Source organism: Myotis myotis, unplaced genomic scaffold, assembly GCF_014108235.1.
Source record: "Myotis myotis isolate mMyoMyo1 unplaced genomic scaffold, mMyoMyo1.p scaffold_m19_p_13, whole genome shotgun sequence".
Lineage (NCBI taxonomy): Eukaryota > Metazoa > Chordata > Mammalia > Chiroptera > Vespertilionidae > Myotis > Myotis myotis.
In genome coordinates, this window is record NW_023416317.1 from 37,513,623 (window position 1) to 37,527,187 (window position 13,565).

Sequence of the window (13,565 nt, forward strand, 5' to 3'; positions counted from 1 at the left end):
GTAGAAAATTCCTTAAAGATGTTCTATGATACATTGCAAACCTAGTCTCAAATTTTTATTTGAGACTGATAGGCATAGTTTTGTTTCGTTTTTGTCGATTCGAATAAAGTAATTCTATCAAATTTGATAAATAATTTGTTAAGGGTTGGGGTGGTATTGGTTCCTCAGTCTGTTCTGTTTAATTCATGTAGAATCATTTTAGTTGTTAGTTTATACTTTATTTTCGAGTTGTTGGCCTTTGGATATGCTATTGATTTGGATAGTCTTTCCCCTGCCCACTGTTTTGCAGTGTCTGCTCCTTGATTACTATTTATTAAGGTCTTAGATTATAGGCCTTTGGTATTAGCAGATTTAATATTTACAGTTTCAGGTATTCTCAGCTGATTAGGTCTATGATGCGGTAATTTGTAGTTTTCCTGAGACTGAATTGTTGCTTGCTGCCAGGCTTGCAAATAGGAACTGACCATGTAGCTCAAAAAGGGAGCCTATTAGACAGGCCAGCACCCACATCTCAACGCAGCTTTGTTTTTCTCTACTTGTCGTCGCGTACACAGTAACTCTCGAAGTGATAAAAGCTGTTTCTTTGTGAAATGTGGGCCCGAAAAGAAAACCAACTGCTAGTGCTGGTGATGGAAGTGAAGAGAAAATGAAGAGGTCTAAGAAAGTGATGGTTCTTAGCCAGAAAATAGACATTTTGGATATATTAAAGTGGTTTTGCAGATTCAGGTAAGTTTGTGGTTAGTTAATGTTGCTAACAGTATTGATGTAGTTATATTTTGAGTGCCAGAATTTATTTTTATAACTTTGTAATTGACAAGTAATGTATTTTTACAAACACTAAGGTTTGAAGACGTCAGCTATACTTAACTGAATTTTATGGGAAGTTAAATGCTATAGTTAGTAGTATTTGAAAACTTGAGAACTTTAGGGAATCGTGATGGTCTTGCAATATGTAATGTTTATAATACTGAGTTATCCTATTCCCATAATATTTGTTCTTGTGGCACTACAACACTTTTATTATTTTAATGTGTTTTAGATGTATCCTAAAACTCATTCCCTTGGCCTGTAATAATTGGTCTTTCTCTCCTCTCCCAAAATTATGCTTTCATCATACCATGAGCAACAGTATGGTATTATGTAGTTAAAAAGGTTTTGATGATATTATGCTTGAGATTGATAGTTATATAGTAACATGAATAGAGGCTTTTTGAAATGCCTGTTTTTTCTCATTTGGGAACTGTCTATTCAAATGTTATCTAAAGTAGACCAAAAATAATTCCACATAACTTATATGAACATCTTTTAGCAAACATTTTGAATATTTATATGAACTGGGATTTATATTAGATGTTGTATGTGGAGAAGAATAACTAAGAGTAATTTCTCAAGGAACTTCCAGTCTAGGAAAAGAAAAAGATGATATCCTTTTAAACAGATTATAAAAAACTATGAAATATGTTATTGCACAGTGAAGTCTGGGAGCACAGAAGTAGGAGCTACTTGATGGTGTGGGATTGAAGAATGGTTTCTAAGAGGAATCTAAGGAATTGCTTAGATTCTTGTTCTTTGTTAATATGATTGGGATCCATCAGCATAATACTGAAAACCTGGTAATTGGCAGTGCATGGTAAGGTCTGTTCTAGTCAATTTAAAGAACTCGTTATCCATTTTACATTAGCTGATGCCTTTGGATTTTCATGGCAGTCCTGTCTTTCAAATAATTGTCTCTTTCCAATAATTTACTACTTTTATATGGATATCCCAGATGATAAATAACTGTGATGGTGGACTTCCTTGTTTGGTTTCTAGATTTAGAGAGACTGCCTAAGAGCTTTGCTGATTTCATACTTAAGGATGGAGTGGACACTTGATAAATTTTAAGGGAAAAATCCTATATGTATATTAGGAATGCATGTTGCCTCTAATTTTTAAATAAAACACAGTTTTTCTTTTGTAGCCTGGTGTAATAGCTTTGTGTATCTGAAAGAGCTCTATTTGGTCATGGTGTGTTTGTGTGAGTGTGTGTGTGTGTGTTTGTTTTAATGTATTTGTTGGCATTTCTTTGCCTGTATTTTCTTTTTGTACATGCATTAATAAAAAAGATCAGTAGCCTTTTGTGATATATGTAAACGGTTTGAGAATCAGATTATATATGCTTTAAGGCAGCTTTAACTAATAGTTATTTCCCTGAGTCTAGAGTTGACTTACAAAAGTGTAAGTGAATGTTTTTACTGCCAGTGTACTTTGTGGTCATAAAAAAGAGAAAACAAAGTCTGAATTCCAAATTATAACTAAATTTTTCTTAGTTTCATCAAACTTTACTTGAGAAAAGGCTTATATTTTGTGATCCATTCCTTTGTTTTTCCCTTTTATTGAGAAAGGGATAATGTTAGAGGCTAAATTTTAAGTGCTTAAAAATATTTATTGATTCTATAGAAGAGCCATTCATGAAAGTTTAAAAAGTGCTTTCTCGGTATCCTTTACTATAAATACAGGATTATAGAAAATGGGTATTACTGCTAGTGTTGTAAAAGAGGCTTGATTATTAAGTATATTTTAAGTATGGCTACATTTGTGAGAATTCACAGAAATATTCATTAGAATGTACCTCAAAATACATTTCCAATTGTAATGTCTGCAAAATTAATATTATAGGTGCTAATACTGAAGCCAGGAACCAATTGACTTAATAAAAATAGCAAGGCCCTAACCAGTTTGGCTCAGTGGATAGAGAGCATCGGCCTGCGGACTGAAAGGTCCTAGGTTTGATTCTGGTTAAGGGCATGTACCTTGGTTGCGGGCACATCCCCAGTAGGAGGTGTGCAGGAGGGAGCTGATCAATGTTTCTCTCTCATCAGTGTTTCTCTCTATCCCTCTCCCTTCCTCTCTGTAAAAAATCAATAAAATATATTTTTAAAAAATAGCAAGAAAAATAAATGTTATATCAAATATGATATATAATATCTAATTACAATTGGCTCAGTCAGCATATTCATATTAACTACTGAATCTCTTACAAAGGATTGACACCATCAGATAAATTGGTACAGTTTACAAAAATTGATTATAATTTTCTTGCAAGATAGACCAGTTTTAGGAAATTTTAATAACTTTCTTCCATGCTCTTTGGGGAGGAGTTGAAGATCACACCTTGAGCTGAAAGTAAAAGTGAGGAGCAGCCAAGGCTGGAGAGGCTCAGTGGTTAAACATCAACCTGTGAACCAGGAGGTCACGGTTTGATTCCCACTCAGGGCACATGCTTGGGTTGTGGGCTCAGTCCCAGTTAGGACCGTGCAGGAGGCAGTGGATCAGCAATACTCTCTCATCATTGATGTTTTGATCTCTCCCTCTCCCATCCTTTCCGAAATCAATAAAAATGCATATTTTTAAAAAGTGAGGAACATAATAAGATGAATGCTAGAACTGCAGGAATTTGACTACCAAAGTTAATGAACAAAAGGAACTATAGGTGTGGTTATTGGCCAGCATGCTGCTAAAAATGGGTGTGTGTAGATCTTGTTCATAAATATCTTTAGTGCAGTTAGCTGTGGTTAGTTGTTTACTCTCACATTATTTTAAAGTTAATCCACTTGATTATAACCTACCTTTTATAAATCAGATTTTTTTTCGTAAGTGTCCATTGTGGTGCCTTTACTGATGGCTATTCATAGAGCCAAGAGAAGTATACTTGTAATAGATATTTTACTTTATACTGTTCTCATGAAGCAATTCAGAAAACAAGTGGTACTTTGTAGATTTGACAGCAATCTCAATTTCAAAAACAAAAATGTCATTATAAAATGATACTTTATTGTTAAAATTAAAATCTGAGGGAAAAGATGAAAAGGTACAAATCCAAAAAAAAATGTTCGTGGCAAGTAATGAAAGAGCTAGGAGTTAATATTGAAACTATGTTTAGCAAATTAAGTGTAGCTTAAGCTAATGATTATAAAAATCAAGGTGTCAATGTTTTAAAGGAATAATATAACAAAAATATTAATTTAGTGGTAATGAACTGGGTAAATCCCTAGAGCAGAGGTGGGCAAACCGCAGCTCGAGAGCCACACGCGGCTCTTTGGCCCCTTGAGTGTGGCTCTTCCACAAAATACCACATGCAGGCACGCACGTACAGTGCAATTGAAACTTCGTGGCCCATGTGCAGAAGTGGTTTTCGGCCTGGGCGAGTCTATTTTGAAGAAGTGGCGTTAGAAGAAGTGGGGGGTGTCGGTAGGTCCGGCGACGGGAGACGTGGCGCAGGCTGGCCGCGGGATACTCAGCGTGGAGGAGGTACATTGTTTTGAGGTGTGTTCGCTGAGGTCGACCCCTTCCAACTCTCCCATCTAACTCTGAAACAAGTATACAAGACGAGTGTGGATGGGAGAGTTGGAAGGGGTCGACCTCAGCGAATGTACCTCAGATTGAGGACGTTTTTAGCAAAGGCCAGCTTAGGAGTACCCTAATTAAGTTAATAACAATGTACCTACCTATATAGTTTAAGTTTAAAAAATTTGGCTCTCCAAAGAAATTTCAATCGTTGTACTGTTGATATTTGGCTCTGTTGACTAATGAGTTTGCCGACCACTGCCGTAGAGTATACCATTAATAACCAGGAGAATGGAGCCAGGGGGCTATAGTTTGGCAATATATATGATAGTTACAGGTATGCTGATTTTCCCCCTCCCGTTTTCAAGAATATTAATAAATGTATTTCTTGAATTTTTAGTTTTTTATTAAATTTATTGGGGTGACAGTGGTCAACATGTTTTACAGTTTTAAAGTTACAGTTTGTAAGACACTAAGAAATGTATTAAGCTTATTTATTACAGTAAACAATGTAGAAGAGACTTTCAAGCTGATTTTATAAAGTTCTTATATGTAAGCACATCTATTCAGCTATGAAGCACAGATCTTACAAGTATTTAAAGCCATTGTTAACTGGGTACGTAATAATATATCAGGTTTTCAGGTGTTTTCTGTATTATGAAAATTTTAGGGGGGAAAATGATAAACTTATTGCAGACATTTTCTTCTTTCAGCTGCTTTTCTAACGCAAACTGTGTGTCTTGATGACACAACAGTAAAGTTTGAAATATGGGATACAGCTGGTCAAGAGCGATACCATAGCCTAGCACCAATGTACTACAGAGGAGCACAAGCAGCCATAGTTGTGTATGACATCACAAATGAGGTAAGTAGAAATGCATAATATCATGGAACTAGTTTGAATGTCCGTTTCTGATATTTAGAATTTTGATTAGAGATAAGATCTTTTTAAATCCTTTTTTTTATAGCCAAGCATGACATTTCTCCATAAAGCTTTTGAATTAGAAAAGTTGATTTAAAAAAAAAAAAAGATGAAAGTATCTTAAATAATTCAAAGGGCCTAAGAATTTCTTTCCAGCGTCACTTTGAACAGTCTTTAAAGCCTTGTCTCACAAAGACTCTCACTGGCCATTTTTTGATCCTGTGCCTGAAAGTAGCTGGGGTTTTTTTGTTTGTTTCCCAGGAGTCCTTTGCCAGAGCCAAAAATTGGGTTAAAGAACTTCAGAGGCAAGCCAGTCCTAACATTGTAATAGCTTTATCAGGAAACAAGGCTGACCTTGCAAATAAAAGAGCTGTTGATTTCCAGGTATGTTGAATTTAACTTATATTTGAAGACACATATTTATTGTAAATTCTTCTGTAGCCATACTTGAATTATAGTTATAATTTAAAAACCATGTAAATAAAATGTATTGAACACGTGATATACTATATATAATAAAATGCTCCTCATGATAAACCTGAATCTTTTAATGTCTTTACATAATTTTAATATATATAGATACAGATTTTGTTGACCTAAACAATTACAAAGTAATTGTTTGCAAATAGTGCAGAAATAAGTAAAAACCGATTGTATCCTACCCTTCCTAACCTTTTCCTGTTTATTTAATAACATATATATCAACACACATATGCATACCCAGATATACCCACACGCTTGCGGTACACATAATCTACACTCATGTGATTGTTCTTAAAGGGGCCTTTAAAAAAAGGCTCAAAAAATCCAGTTTGTATGTTATCAAATACAGCTATTTAGGAATGGTCCCTGCTATAAAATAGAGAAAGTACAATCTTTTAAAATAAAGCAAATGTCTTTAAGTAGATATTTTAAAACTTCTGTCCTCTTGTTTGTCAGCTTCTCTACTAGAGAAGTTTGATTGTGGCCATTATATGTACAACATCAGTGAAGGGAATTTGGCTAGATACGGAGAAAGGGAAGTAATGGTTCTTACATCATTAGGTGTGAAGCTGAGCATACAGAGTTCATTTGGTTCTGGTGACATCCATGTCAGGTATGGTATCATATATTAACTCCCCAGCATAGAGTGGTAGATAGAGCATGTAAATTATAGTCAGAAGTGGTTCTATCACATTACAGTTCAAAGGAACCTTATTACCTCATTTTTTTTCTTTGTCAAATGGGAAAGATAATTGGTTGCTCTTTACAACAGCTGTGAGGATCAAAGGCAATAATACATGTAAACTGTAAAGCATGACAAAAATGTAGAATAGTAACAATTTTCAAAGGAATGGATCATAATACATTCAAATTTAAAATGTTGCTTACAAAACTCATTTAGAATTAAATATCAGAGTGCCTTTTAGTGGTTGAAGGCAATATTATATATTTGGTTTCCCTTTGACTTTATTGCAAATGATGAGCATAAGTAAAATTTGCCATTGAGGGTACATTTTCCCCCTCCCCACATGAGAGTGTGTACTTGTTCTTCAATAAATTTCCACCTTTGCTGTTAAAAAAAAAAAATTGCCATTGAGATCCAAGAAAATTTTATATTTAGAATAGGATAAAATTTTCCCCCTCTAGAAAGCAGATTTAAAGGACTTTATTTTTATTTATTTACTTAATTGTCACCTGAGGACACACATTGATTTTAGAGAGGAGGGGGTGGGGGGAGAGAGAGAGAAACATTGATCAGTTGCCTTCCTGTAGGTGCACCAACAGGGATCAACCTTGAAGCCTATGCATGTTCCCTGGCCAGGGCTGGAAAGCAGATTTAATGTAAGACCAGATTAATCAGGCTGGGATAGTGCAAGTTAAAGCAAAAAGAAAATTACACAATGCCATTATCTTTGTTTTACTTTTACCTAGTAATTATTGGTTGTAGATAATTAAGTTGGAGTAGTAATAAGGAAGCCTCTTATTTTTGTTCTATAAACAGGAAGCACAGTCCTATGCAGATGACAACAGTTTATTATTCATGGAGACATCAGCTAAAACATCAATGAATGTAAATGAAATATTCATGGCAATAGGTAAGATGAACTTTTTTCAAACTACAAATATAGGCAAAACAAATTATACTGGAACATTTTTAGTTTGACTCTATTTTAAAAATATTTTTATTTTTAAAATTTTCTGGGGTTTTTTTTATTGGTTTTTAGAGAGAGGGGAAGGGAGAGAAAAAAAAATCAAAACATTGATGTGAGAGTATAACATCTGTCAGCTGCCTCCTACATGCTCCCTGCCAGGGATTGAGACTGCAACCTGGGCATGTGCCCTGGCCAGGAATTAAACTGGCATTCTTTTTGGTACCCAAGATGACCAATGCCCAACCAAACTGAGCCAGGGCTAGTTTGACTCTTCTTTTTAAAAAATTCTTCGATTTTCCTTCTTTTTTTTATTTTTTTTAATTGATTCTACAACTATTTTAGATCCTTTTGACCAAACATTCATTACTTAGTAATATTGTCAAATTTGAGAGATTATTATCTATTAGGTTGTAATACTTTAAGCATGGTTTCTTCTGAAAATATGGAAGCCTGGACTTTGCAGTAATAGATTTTCTAAAGATTTCACTGAGGATAAAGTGTGTGTTTTTCTATTAGGTTATACTTTTTAAATAAAAGGTAATAAACTTAGAGCCATATTTTTTAATGCAGATATTGTAATAAAGTTTCAAAGCATGAGACACAGAGAGAAAGAGGAAAAACAAAACACCGTCTATGCTTTATGTGACCTCAATGATCATTCCATCCTATGCAGCACTCTTACCTTTTCTTTAAGGTACTTTAAACTGATGATGATTGCTATTCTACCATTGTTGAAGTAATGAAGTTGGAATAGTAATAAGGAAGTTTCTTTCTGTCTATAACAAAAATAAAAGTATTTCTATTGACTTTAAACTCCTTCCATTAGTTTTAAGGTGCAGATTCTATGGGAAGGGTCTACTTAGGTGGCTCTCACAATTTTCTGCCTCCACTCTATTCATGTGCCAGCACTCTTCTTGTCCCATAACATCTTTTATTAAATTGCAATGATCATTAACTGAGTGTCCACATTCCTATCCCCAAATAAGAAATACTCTTTTATATTGAAGTCATACCAATTAACCATTTAAGAGCTTAAAAAAAAAAACTCAAAAAAAGTTGCAAGTACTGTCATAATAACTGGAACTAAGGGAAAGAGTTTAATGGTGGCTCACTTAGGAAAAAACTGCTGTCTAAAATATTTTCCTGAGAAACTCAGGCTCGTATTTATTAGGGAAATGCTAGCCAGCACAGTTGTGAAGGATTGTGGACAATACGCTCTTTTTGTAAATGGGATGGGTGACACCACACCCTGAACCACATCTGGAAAGTTTAAAGAAAACAAAATAGTAAGTCCTTTAAATCAGGCTGAACTTTAAAGCTTTCTGATGGTATTAAGACTACCAGGGGGAGGGGGGGCTGAATACCAGAGGAGTCTTAATTTAATTTATTTAATTTTTATTTTTTATTTAGAAGTACTAGTAAGGTCGTTTTTCCAGTCAGAAAGTAGCCTACATACTAGAACTTTCTATTACTGTTCTGAAATTAGAATGTTCTTTCCTTGAAAGAAGTGGAAAGGCCATTTCTTTTACCAGATTATAACTTAAATCACACAATACACTCATATTTTTACTTTGGTGACTTCCCAAAGGGAGTACACTTATTTCGTGGAAGAGTTTAAAATAAATTTATCATCTGCTTTTAATTTTATAAGGTTTTGAGTGGCTTCTTTTCTTGTTCATTTTCATTAACTTGATCTAGAATTTTTCTTTTCTCACAATCCTAATCAATTTAGGGACAGATTGGTAGGCTGGTTATCTATGTACAAAACAGATAGTACCAGTTTCACTTTGGTGACATTCAGTAAGATATAAGACAGGAGACAGCTTCTTTTGAAATCCCCAAAATGTGTTTTGGTTTATCACAGTAAAAATTAACCATTCTGGTTCATTTCCTTCAGCCTCCTGATTTCACTCATATCTAATTACAGGAAGCCCTGCTAAAGTGAAAATGGTCACTCAGTCAGAAACCTAACTTGACATAATTATAATAAAGTTTATAATGGTAGCCTATTCTTTGTCCTATGAAACTTTGTGAATACAGCTGACTGGAAATGTATCGTTTTATTATCATTTACCCTACCATCTATACAGAAGTTCCTAGAGAAGTACCCTAAGGTGATGATGGCTTTTCTTCCCAAACCTTGATGTTCTGGCTTCCCGATCCATTGCCCAGCCCAGCATCTAGAATTCTAGAGATTATTAATGCTGATGTGGAATATTACAACAAATAAAGGATAGAAGATCCAAGACACAATTAGGCGTTCAGATTTTGAAGTAGAGCATGTTTAACTTTTGTGTAAGCTTAGCCAAAGCTAAGATTAAGTTAGAGTCTTACCATAGTAGTCCATTCCCAAGGTTGGTAGAGACCAGTGTGTCTAGCTACCCTTACAATCTGTACTCTTAAAGACGTTTTATTATTTCATGAACCCAGCATATAAGGATCTTCAGATTCCAAGCAGCTGACATCTAATCAGCAGGTGCAGTGCTACAGAGAACAGCATTGTACCGAGTATAGCAGAGCTAAAGCTATAACTGCTGGTTCAGGGGCTTTGTTCAAATGAGGCAAGCCATGCTCATCTGTCTCAAAATTGGGAAATGGTTTTTGAGAGAGCCTCACTTGCATTAAGTAGAATTACTTATGAATCACATTAGTATTCTTACTCAGTTACAAGAAAGGAAAATGGTAGATATTTGAAGGGTAAAATCTGCGTAAGGTAGGAAGAAAATAGGAGATGTGATCTGTTATAATTTGGTAATAATTAGATTGCACAGCAGAGGATAAGTTCTGGGGTGATGGTAATGCTATTTGTTTATATCCTAACTTATTCCAAAATGTGCTTGTAGCAGTCCAGAGAACATTGATAGAAGCTGAACTTTATAAACATTACTAGAGGCCCAGTACACAGATTTGTGCACTGGTGGGGTCCCTCAGTGGGGCCTGCAGGGATAGGCCAAAATCGGCAGTCTAACATCCCCTGAGGGATGTAGTAGTGTGTAAAGCAGCAGGTGGCTGGGGAGGGGCCAGTGCCGCACGGCTTCCACTCATCCCGGCAACACTGCACCTACCGTCACTGCAGCTCGCCCACCATGATCCTGAGCCCAGCGTTTGGCATCTGTCCCGTCGGTCAGCTGAGCAGTGCTCCCACTGTGGGAGCACACTGACCACCAGGGGGCAGCTCCTGTGTTGTGTGCCTGCCCCCTTGTGGTCAGTGTGTGTCATAACAACTGGTCGCTTAGGTTTAGGCCCTGTGCACAAAAATTTGTGCACTGGCGGGGGAAGGGGGTATCCCTCAGCCCGACCTGTGCCCTCTCACAGTCTGGGACCCCTCGGGAGATAACCACCTCCTGGCTTAGGCCTGCTCCCTGGGTCGCACACAGCAGGCCCTATCCCGCGGTTGGGGCAGGCGGCAGATGGCGAGGCCCTGCCCCGCTAGCCTGCAGTATGCAAATTTAACGGCCATCTTTGTTGGGTTAATTTGCATGCTCTTCTGATTGGCTGGTGGGCATAGCGAATGTACGGTCAATTAGCATCTTTGTCTTTTATTAGTGTAGATTGGCTGTCAAATAAATAATAGAGGTGTTAATGATTTTGAAATAAAGTATACCTTTTCTGGTATTGGTAGGTGAATCTACATAAAGATTTCATATAGCTTTAGTGTTAAGTTTTTTTGTTTTGTTTTTTTTATTTAGAGGATACTTTATTAGTTTCTGTAATCAAACCCATGTAGATTAAGACCTTACATATTTAATACAGTGCTTTACCCCTGTACAAATGGAAAAAATTATGTTGAACGTTTCCAGACCAACATGGCTGTTAATTTCTGTACAATGCCAACCCAACACAGAACAACTGGGATAGTTTTTCCAAAGTTGACAGCACAGCTGAAGTTTCCAACAATTCAAACTATATATACACTAGAGGTCTCGTGCACAAAAATTTGTGCACTCGGGGTGGGCGGGGTCTTTCAGCTCGGCCTATGCCCTCTCACAGTCTGGGATCCCTCTTGGGATGTCCATCTGCTGGCTTAGGCCCGCTCCCTGGGGGGGATTGGGCCTAAGCTGGCAGTCAGACATCCCTCTGGCAGCCCGGGAGCTCTCAGGGGATGTCTACTTGCCAGCGGGGAGCAGGTCTAGCTGCAGTCAGACATCCTTAGCGCTGCTGAGGAGGCGGGAGAGGCTCCCACCACCACCACTGTACTGGCAGCCATCAGCCTGGCTTGTGGCTGAGCAGAGCTCCCCCTATTTTACATTCACAGAGGTATAATACAGTACTGCCCTACATCTCTAATACTAGAGATACAATTAAAAAGGTGTTGTTTGAGACTTGATTCCGTTTTCCCAGCAGAGGCCCCAAGGGTGGGACGACAGCTCTGGGAAGAAGTGTTAAGTTTTAATTGTGTGTCAGCAACTGGTCCCCATTTTATCCTTCTATCAACTCACTGAACTCCATCAGGACCGAGTGACTAATGTTTTGATACTTAGTGGATACTCAATAAACATTTGAAAAGCATGAACATATGGTTATGTGACACTTTGGGGTAATCTAATTAGAAAGGAAGATTATCAGTAAGAAGATTAACATTCTAGTATGAATATTCTAATTGTGTTTTGTTTTAATACTTTATTTCTCAGCTAAAAAGTTGCCAAAGAATGAACCACAGAATCCAGGAGCAAATTCTGCCAGGGGAAGAGGAGTAGACCTTACTGAACCCACACAGCCAACCAGGAGTCAGTGTTGTAGTAACTAAGCCTCCAGTTTGAACTAGCTGGAATAGTCTTCTGCTTCCTAAATGTAATAACCGTGGAATTGGAGCATTTAACCAGCTCAGTATGACTTCCAAAAAGAAGAGACTTATGATAGAGTCAAGTTTCTAATACAGAATTATTTTAAGTGTTTTGAACTTAATTTTTAATGACATGCATGTGACCCTCTGACTAACGTTTCAGCAGTAGAAGGGGGAAATGAGAGCTGTGTATACTTGTTTCCTTGGAAGGTTAGGAGGAATCATTTCTCATCACCAGGGATATAGGCAAATGACTATCTGAACCCACAGTTAACCAGCCAGTTCTAAGAAAGAGATTTCGAACTTAATTTGAGCCTTTCAGAAACACTCTTTTTTTTTTTTTAGAAGGTTCTAAAGATATTTATGCTTAGCTATAGTATTTAGGCAGCCAGTAATTTCTCTTAGTATCCGTATTTAAAGTGTACATTCCACATTTAAACAAATTAGCCGCAAGAAAACAGTCCCACATATGGGGTTTGGGGGGGAGGGTGGAATGAACATTAGTGGCATCTAAATTGTAGCCAGTCCTGTTATTTTTTTAAATGGGGTAAAAAAAAACAAAAACCAATTGTAACCTCATCTTGTTTTAGGAATATGTAAACTGATAAAATGCATCTTAATGGGTAGTGTTCCCTTCAAAGGTGAGCTCTTCAACAAACGTGAAACAAACCAGGTGTCTGTGATTTCTGTTTAATCACTGCAGGCCATTTTATCGGTTTTGTTTAGGGGCATGGAGGTCCAGGGCTTTGTTCCCTTTGGGCATAATATAGTCAATGCACTAACAATTATGTACATTCAGACCTGATTATTTTAAATTCGATCTTCAGCTGTACTGTAAATAGGGTACTGCACTGTAGTCTCCATATGTTCCTCTTCTGTAATATTTAAGAGTTGCTTAAAAGCATACAAAATGTACAGTTACTAAAACAGCTAATTTTTTCCTTCTTGCCCCCTTTCAAAGGAAGGGGCTTCAGAACCGTAATAACCAATGTACCAGTAATTTGTAGCATAAGTATTGCGATATGTTAGTAATAATCTTGCAGCCTTATTTTCCAAAGTTTGTTTATTTTGATCAATTCAGTATATTGCACTAATTGTTTTAGGTATTTTCATTATATGAAATCTACCATGTGTCAGAGATGATTTTAATCTATTTAAGTGTTGAACTGCTAGCAGAACTTGTACATTTACAGTAATTCAAAATTAGTAAGGAAAACAGTTCACCAGTGTTTAGTTTTATATTGAGGTGCTCAGGTTGGAATAAAGTGGTATAAAAAGCAAGCACTGGTTTTTCTCTCTTTTTTTTTTTTAATGGAGCAGTGAACATATATAAATGGTGTTATGTAACTCAAAAATCTGTCTTTATATTTTCTTTACTACATTCTTAAAAATGATTTGT

General features: G+C 36.5%; 1 protein-coding gene across 4 annotated transcripts in view; it reads left to right on the forward strand.

The window, feature by feature from the left end:
• RAB5A (RAB5A, member RAS oncogene family) overlaps nucleotides 1-13,565 on the forward strand; it is a 33,640-nt gene that overhangs the window by 19,783 nt on the left and 292 nt on the right. Inside the window, exons 3-7 of one of the 4 annotated variants that reach the window (XM_036332727.1) lie at nucleotides 5,040-5,191; nucleotides 5,510-5,632; nucleotides 7,233-7,326; nucleotides 9,474-9,497; nucleotides 12,015-12,135. In XM_036332727.1, coding sequence (XP_036188620.1) covers nucleotides 5,040-5,191; nucleotides 5,510-5,632; nucleotides 7,233-7,326; nucleotides 9,474-9,496 — 392 coding nt within the window. In that variant the 3' untranslated portion in view covers nucleotide 9,497; nucleotides 12,015-12,135. Of the gene's footprint in view, nucleotides 1-5,039; nucleotides 5,192-5,509; nucleotides 5,633-7,232; nucleotides 7,327-9,473; nucleotides 9,498-12,014; nucleotides 13,448-13,565 lie in introns of those variants that run through there. The other 3 variants (XM_036332726.1, XM_036332729.1, XM_036332728.1) reach the window with 3 other exon arrangements.